The sequence below is a fragment of the Myxocyprinus asiaticus genome, chromosome 38, assembly GCF_019703515.2.
Source record: "Myxocyprinus asiaticus isolate MX2 ecotype Aquarium Trade chromosome 38, UBuf_Myxa_2, whole genome shotgun sequence".
Taxonomy (NCBI): domain Eukaryota; kingdom Metazoa; phylum Chordata; class Actinopteri; order Cypriniformes; family Catostomidae; genus Myxocyprinus; species Myxocyprinus asiaticus.
Genome location: NC_059381.1, coordinates 27,661,743 through 27,670,584, shown reverse-complemented (window position 1 = coordinate 27,670,584; position 8,842 = coordinate 27,661,743). Strand labels below are relative to the sequence as shown.

Sequence of the window (8,842 nt, the reverse complement as noted above, 5' to 3'; positions counted from 1 at the left end):
TGAGTGGCATAGGAATAACAGTCTCTTCTGGGTCTTCTTCACAATGGAGTCGATGTAAGTCTCCCACTTCAGGTCATGAGATATAGTGCTTCCGGTGCATCCTCTGTCATCTCCACTGTCTTGAGCATGTTCAGCTCCAAGTTGTTTTGACTGCACCAGACTACTAGCTGCTCAGCCTCTATAACATTTTGAAGTGAAACTGGTGTGGAAACAGGGAATTTCCTTTTAATATCCATCATATGTTAGAGGGAACACAGCATATATATGACATTTTAGAGGGCTTTAATTTTGAAATTCAACATCAGACAGTCCTGACATTGTGTAAGTGACACTCTGAGGTGGTGTACTATAATTCTGAAGTGAAATTGTTCTTTGGAAACAAGGAGTTTCCTTTTCATATCTATCTGAATTTATAGAAAACACAGTATATATATGACATTTTAGAGGGTTTTAATTTTGAAATTCAACATCAGACAGTAAAAGAGGTGACTGTTACAATTGTTAACATTATTCCAGATTATTCTGCACCAAGCATAGTTTCAGCACTTGATAAAAGGCAATGTTTTTGTTTTGTTTTTTCTTCTGCTCTAGTGTGCTGAGGGGCCGCCGTGGCTTGTATGTTTAAATACTGTTACAATACTGTAAGGAATGTTGCCTACAATGCTTAGCCTACATAAAATACAGCCTTTTGCAACATGATGAACACACTGCAGCATTAGAATATAAGCTCCAGGTGAAAGTAAGTAAGACAGAACTATATTACTATTGTAATCAACAAATCCTCAAAGTAATAATAATAATACTATATCATATTATAATGACAATCTGGACAACAATAAATAATTGTTGGGTTATAATAATAATATATACTGTAACAACTGAATTTCAAAATGTTACTGGGTGAAGTTGTAGGTTTTGCACACCCTGTTCACACACACACACACACACACACACACACACACACAAAGTGTTTTGAAAACATATATGTAGGTAAATATTGCTTTTTTATCACTGTATTTTGGAAAAACAGGAAAACATGTATTAATTATCTAGATTTTTGTTTCATTAAACATTTTGAATGTACTTGGCTACAATGGCTGATAGGAAGAATTTAACATTATAATTTAAAATAAATTGTCATTTTTTTTAGCAAAATTTTTCGGAATGGGGCCCCGGGTTGGTTGGTCGGTTGCTTGGGGCCTCAGAAATCGTAAACCCGCCCCTGGGTGATGTACTATCATTCTGAAGTGAAACTGGTCTGTGGAAACGGTAAGTTTCTCAATGACAGTCTTAAAAGTGCTTAAAAGTCAGATGGTCTTTGGAAATGTGAATTTTATTATTAAGTTATTATTAAAGGTGCTATATGTCATATGTTTATTGTACTAAGTCATAAAATGTCCATAATATGTCATTAGAGAATTAGGAAACATGCTAAGTTGAAATACTGGCTTTTCCGATAACAATGCTACAGCCAGTATATTCTACTTTTAAGTTTCCATTCCGGACGAATTTCTGTTTATGTTTTGGCCTTTGTGATCCCGCCCACTGCCCACTCACCAATAGTATTTCGACACCGGCGGGTTGAGAGATTTGAACAAGTTTGCAGGTAAACAACACTGCGTGCTGCAGCCATTGAAGCCAGCAAACGAAATGGATCAGAAATAACAGATTCCACCCGATATAAAAAGCCTCGCCATCCGTCTAAAAACCACCATGATCAGAGGCATAGTAAAACAAGGATAAATATTGGAGATGCCTTTGGAAGATGGAGACAGCTTAAAGCCCAGAAATCCTTTAAAACTTTCTGGCAACCCGCATGAGCTTTGAGTCTGGGGCGGGGCAGACTACTCTCCAATATTTTGAATTTGGACTGCAGCATCCATTTCAAATGCTTGTTGTCAGTCTTACATATAGCACCTTTAAGTGCAGCCGTTATTTATTATTATTATTATTTTGTTTAATATTCATTCATTTTGTTTTAGTAGTTATGTATTTTAATTTATTTATTTATTCATTCATTCATTATTGACAGACTGACTGAGTGAATGAATGTGAAATCACGTTCACCGGAAGGTCACTTTTATTTTGAAATCAGTTCTCAAACACTCTTACCGTAATGCCTAGTATATACACGTACTACAAAACAACGGGGCTAGCTTGATCGTGTTTTTCTAAGTGGAGTCTGGCTTGACTGCAATGTTGAGAAGTGAGTGCCATAAAACTTGTTCTGACAATCATTTTCTCAAATACACTTTCAAGAACACACAAGGGGGATAAAGCGACTCTTCTTTATTGACAAAAGTATAAAATATTTCACCATATTGCATATTTATACACTTGATATTATTGGAATGATCGGACTTCAAAAGAGGACCTAATATTGACCTTAAGACATGCCAGTCTATTGCATACTCAAAAACAAATACAAAGACAATGTTAAGCTTCGTTTAACGAACCAAACAGCTTTCAACTGTGTTTGATATAATGGCAAGTGATTTTCTAGAACCAAATTAGCAATTTAGCATGATTACTCAAGGATAAGGTGTTGGAGTGATGGCTGCTGGAAATGGGGCCTGTCTAGATTTGATCCAAAATTAATTTTTTCAAATAGTGATGGTGCTGATGATGCTGATGTCACTGCTCAAAAAAATTAAGGGAACACTTAAATCACACATCGGATCTCGATGAATGAAAAATATTGATGATCAAAATCTTTACTGTACATTGTGTAATTAATTGAGAACAAAATGACATAACAACAGTCAATGGAAACCAAAATCACCAACCGATTGAGGGCTGGATTCCAACTCACACCGAAAATTAAAGTAAACAATTGAAATCACAGGCTGTTCCAACTTGCATGAATTTCATCACGGAAACTCATAATATGACTCAGTAGTGTGTATGGCCCCCACGTGCCTGTATGCACTCCCGACAATGTCTGGGCATGCTCCTGATGAGACGGCAGATGGTGTCCTGGGGGATCTCCTCCTAGACCTGGATCAGGGCATCAGTGAGCTCCTGGACAGTCTGTGGCGCTACTTGGCAGCGTAGGATGCACCGATACATAACATCCTAAAAGTTCTCAATTGGATTCAGGTCTGAGGAATGTGAGGGCCAGTCAATGGCATCAATGCCTTCGTTATCCAGGAACTGCCTACACACTCTGGCCACAAGAGGCCGGGCATTGTCCTGCACCAGGAGGAACCCAGGGCCCACTGCACCAGCCTCAACAAGCCACGTGATGTGCGGATTGACGGTCTCAGACATGAAGGCAACTGAGATTCGTCCTATGCCACCAGGATTGAGGCAAGTCACCACGCCACCATGAGGACTTAGAGCGCATTGGGAACTGGGCATTCCAAATTGAGGGAAAAAAAAAAAAGGTTTATAAGTTATCATTGAAAAGTTATCATATCCCATAGTCTATGGGATAAATGAAGCTTAACATTGTCTTTGTGTTTGTTTTTGAGTTGCCACAGTATCCAATAGACTGGTATGTCTTAAGGTCAATATTAGGTCAAAAATGGCAAAAAAGAAACAGCTTTCTGTAGAAACTCGTCAGACAATCATTGTGTTGAGAAATGAAGGCTATACAAGGCTTGAAATTGCCAAAAAACTGAAGATTTCATACAAAGGTGTACACTACAGTCTTCAAATACAAAGGACAACTGGCTCTAACAAGGACAGAAAGAGATGTGGAAGGCCAAATGTACAATTAAACAAGAGGATAAGTACATCAGAGTCTCTAGTTTGAGAAATAGACACCTCACATGTCCTCAGCTGACAGCTTCATTGAATTCTACCCGCTCAACACTAGTTTCATGTACAACAGTAAAGAGAAGACTCAGGGGTGCAGGCCTTATGGGAAGAAATACAAAGAAAAAGACACTTTTGAAACAGAAAAACAAAAAGAAAAGGTTAGAGTGGGCAAAGAAACACAGACATTGGACAACAGATAATTGGAAAAGAGTGTTATGGATCTTAACTCCATTGAGCTTTTGTGGGATCAGCTAGACTGTAAGGTGCGTGAGAAGTGCCCAACAAGACAGCCACATCTATGGCAAGTGCTAAAGGAAGCGTGGGGTGAAATGTCACCTGAGTATCTGGACAAACTGACAGCTAGAACGCCAAGGATCTGCACAGCTGTCATTGCTGCACATGGAGGATTTTTTGATGAGAACTCTTTGAAATAGTTTAAAAATCATTTTAAATTATAATAGTATTTTTCACGTTATTAATGTCCTGACTATACATTGTGATCAGTTGAATGCCACTTTGGGGAATAAAAGTACCAATTTCTTTTCATAAGAGCAATCTCTGTACATTATTCCAAACTTTTGGCCGCCATTAGGGCTGTCAATTGATTAACATTTTTAATCCACTCAAATACATTTACATTATGCAATTAATTGCATATCTATATTTGCTGAGAAAGGCTCCCAAATAAAGATAATTCAACATAACATACATATTAACACAAATTATTATAAATGTAATACAACCCCGATTGCAAAAAAGTTGGGACAGTATGCAAAATGACAATAAAAACAAAAAGGAGTGATTTGTAAATTATATTTGCCTTTGCTATATTGAAAGCACTACAACTAAACATTATATGATGTTTTTCCTTGTGAATTTCATTGTTTTTTTTTTATTTTTATGTACAGTAATTTTTAATCAGATGATTGCAACACACTCCAAATAAGTTGGGACAGTCGAATGTTTACCACCATGAAACATCACCATTTCTTCTAATAACACTTATTAAGCATTTGGGCACTGAAGACACAAGTTTTTTTAAGTTTAGAAAGTGGAATTTTCCCCCAGTCATCCATTATGCAGGTCTTAGTTGCCGTATTGTGCGCTTCATAATGCACCACACATTCTCAACTGGAGATGGTCAGGACTGCAGGCAGGCTAATCTAGCACCCGCACTCTTATTCGGCAGTATGTGGTATGAAGTTGTCCTGCTGAAAATGCCAGGATATCCCTGGAAAAGAGGGTGCTGGATGGCAGTATATGCTGCTCCAAAATTTGTACATATTTGTCTGCATTAATGGTGCCCTCATAGATGTGCGAATTACCCATCCCATAGGCACTGACACACCCCTGGCCCATACAGACACTGGCTTTTGGACCTGATGCTGATAACAGCTTGGATGGTCCTTTTCCTCTTTGACTCGGAGAACATGATGGCTGTGTTTTTCAAAAACTATTTGAAATGTGGACTCATCAGACCAAAAAACACAGTTCCACTGTTCTACTTTTCATCTGAGACCGAGCCCAGAGAAGTCGGCAGCGCTTCTAGTGTTGATGTAGGGCTTTCGCTTTGCATAGTAAAGTCTTAACTTACATTTGTGGATGCAGCGGTGAGTGGTGTTGACTAACAAAGGTTTACTAAAGCTATCCCAAGCCCATGTTAATTATATCCATTACAGATGAATGATGTTTTTTAAGACAGTGATGTCTGAGGGATCATCGAGTAATGATTGATTAAACAATACAAAAAGTGTCTTTAGAAGTTAAGTATTTACGTATAAAGGTAAGGGGATATTATTAATTTCTTCAATTTTTATAGAATTAATCGCCCAAAATGAACGTGTTAAAACGACAGCCCCATTTATTTATTTTTTTAAATATGACCCAGATATTTCTTTGTGAGGTCCACGTGTTTGTAGTTCACTTTAAGGAATATAAGCAATTCTGATTCAAGCACACAGAAAGTGAATCATAATGAGAAATAAATTAAAAATGTAAAGTAGTTATCAGACTTGTACCAAGATCTTCTGATTTGTAGTTCAACCTATAACCTTTGCCAACAGACAGGACCTAAAATATAATACAGACAATGATTAAAACTACACCATGTTGCACCAAAAACATTTTATTATATAAAAGAAGTGGGTAATCACAACTGTACAGGGGGAAACTGACTTTAAACACCATTTCTCACAGTATCAAAAAGCTTGCATTTTCCTCAATGATCTTTACACACTTGTTCTGTACAAATACAAAAGAATTAACATTAATTACTTGTTTTTTATAATGATAACTGCATTGCACTGAGTAATATAGTACTGGCCCATAATTTACTGCATTCAATATAAAATACCTATGATTCTGAAAGTTTAAAAGAGAATTTTATGATAACCACACTTGCACACATACACTCACACAAAACCCAAGCCCTATTCATGATTTGAGCATAAGGTTGCACACTTTTTTGTTTTTAAACAAATCAGATACAAGTGATGAAAGCAAACATGCTCAGATGTCACATTTATGTCGTGGGTGCATTTTTATTTATTTTTAAAGAGGGGGATCTACTCCTAAATTAATGCCATGAAATATAGTCAGTTTAGAATGGAATAATCCCAATTTAGGATGATATGATGGGATATATACAACAGTTTGAATGAGGTATTCATTAACAGTTATTGTAAATGTCTTTTTGTAATTAGAAACAGGCCATTTATGTGCAACAAATGGCCATGGTTGCACATGGAAATAAAACTGTGGATTATCAGTGCTTGTAGGCCACGTCTGTCAGGGCATCAATACTTTGACATACTCACCAACTTCACAAAGGAAAATAAAACCTACTCTCCATGCAACACAGGTGTAAAACACATTGAGGGCTTATTCATAGGATTAAAAAAGCAAAAACAACAACAAAAAAAACATTTTAAAAACCAACAAAAAAAAGAAAAAACATGAATATTTCACATTGTCTAGTCATTGTTAAAAATAGAAATCCACCTGTTACATTTATTCAGAACTTCGTCGATTATATACAGTATGTACATTTATTCTTTAATTATTCATTAATCATCTGTATGTCTATGAACAGTTTAAAAAAGGATCACAATCAAATGCATATACTCTTCTAGAAAGATGTGCTTCGTAACATTTTAGACTTTAAGCGAGAGAATGATAGAAAATCTGAAGATTGCATTGCTCTCGGACCGAAGATCATGCAGCTGTTGCAGACATGCTCTTAACTCTCAAAGGCTGGAATCGAACAAGCAGTGTTTCTTAAAAAAGGCATAATAAGCACTCTTTATCAGCTGCTATAGCAATTGAAATTATGACAATGGCTATGAGTGCTAGCTTGAAGGGAGAAATAATGCATCCGTGATACCCTCTCCTCACAGATCTGTGTTGACTGCACCCAACATTTCATGACATCAACATCAAATAACATCAACAGCATTTGGGGGGATGGTGGGCGTATTTTGGGTATTTTTGCATAATCAAGTGAACCCAGAGCACGAGCTGAAACTGTTGAAAAAAGTTTTGTCAATGTAATCTAGGTGCAAACATGGATTTTCAGGGTGCCTCACAAAACTAAAGAGGGCCCAACACTGAACCCCGAGGTACTCTGAAAACCCGTTGTGCAAATTAGACTTGCACATTTACTTCAATTAAGGCTCTGATGGGCTATAAGTAACAGCATGTGCCTACAACACACCTCTCCTATTATAACTCTGATTATGTCTTCTTTACAAATATGCAAACAACTGTGCTTCTACACACAGACACGCACTCACACACACCAATTTAGTAAGCTCCCCCCTTCCCTGTGAGTTTTCTTTTTAAAACGTTTTTCACAGCCTTTTCAAAGAATATTTGAAGGTTAGAAAAAAGATAAAGAACACCTTTTGATTGATGTTAATTCAGTTAGTTGCCAATATTTGCAATAGCAAAATTACTTTTGAAAAAGAACACAAATACTGTTTTTGTGCTAAACAATTTTTGGGGGGAAGATGCTCAGACAACAGATACTATCAAGAAAATAAAAAGTACAAAAATTCACAGTCTTGTCAGCCCCCTGCCTCTACTACTCATGGGTTAAAATAGATGGGTAAATAAGACACAACAACACACCCAACTCCCATCCACGCACAAACTAGCTTGTGTGTACAAATTCAGGACAACAAAAAGTTCAGATTAAATGTAAGAATTAATCAAGGCAGCTGTCAATGCTTCTCCAACCTACTTTTCTCGTTAAAATTATCAAAAGTTATGGTACATAGACTTTTTTTGTTATCTTATATTAAATCTTTAGCTTCCTCAACTTTAGCGGCAATCATTTTCCATACTTGTTTTTAAAAGAATCATCCTCTCAATAAGGAGGGGGGTGGGGGAGAGGGAGGGGGTATCTTCCCCAAATATCACTCTTTGCTTACAGCAGTGCTGCTTGCAGTTTGCCTTTCTTTTAGTCCCTTTAAGTAATGGCTAATATGACCAGGCATTGAGATGGTGGTGGAGGTCATTAGTGGACGGGTGGTTTGTAGCTTCAGGAAGCATGGCAGAACACCGTGTCCATGTTCTGACCAAAAGGGGTCACCATTATGACTGTGCCACCCCTTCTCCATATTCAACAAAGGTTCATATCCGGAGACAGGGGTTTGGAACAGCGTTTGGAACCCTCTGGGTGGGCATGCATCTCCTGAGGAGCAGGCAGGGAGGTGAGGGCCAGGGAGGGCGCGGCAGAGTGAGTTTCACATCATGACGTGGCGGCGTCTGTGAAGCGCCAGGTGGTCAGAGCGGGAGAAGCTGCGGTCGCAGTCGGTGCAACGGAAGGGCTTGATGCCGGTGTGCTTACGAAAGTGCCGTGTCAGCTCGTCCGAGCGGGCAAAGCGCCAGGTGCAGCCCTCCCAAGTGCACTGGTACGGCTTTTCACCTGTAGAGACAACAGTACTTCAGCAAAACCCCCACATGACACTGAACAAACAAACCAGTTATACTTAAAATGTCATAAAAGTGTCAAAGTAGGGCTGGGTAAAAATATCGATTTTCTAATGTATCGCGATCTTAATTTGAATGATCTCAATAT

The 8,842-nt window shown here is 37.9% G+C and overlaps 2 protein-coding genes across 6 annotated transcripts in view; one reads left to right on the top strand and one right to left on the bottom strand.

Annotated features, from left to right (window-relative positions):
* Positions 1-8,842, top strand: part of LOC127429322 (protein sprouty homolog 2-like) — a 362,364-nt gene that overhangs the window by 283,748 nt on the left and 69,774 nt on the right. The gene's annotated exons all lie outside the window — the stretch shown is intronic.
* Positions 5,872-8,842, bottom strand: part of LOC127429314 (Krueppel-like factor 8) — a 62,056-nt gene continuing 59,085 nt past the window's right edge. For all 5 annotated transcript variants that reach the window (XM_051678272.1, XM_051678273.1, XM_051678274.1 and 2 more), the window contains one exon: positions 5,872-8,689. In XM_051678272.1, the coding sequence (XP_051534232.1) occupies positions 8,508-8,689 (182 nt within the window). In that variant the 3' untranslated portion in view covers positions 5,872-8,507. The remainder of the gene's footprint in view (positions 8,690-8,842) is intronic.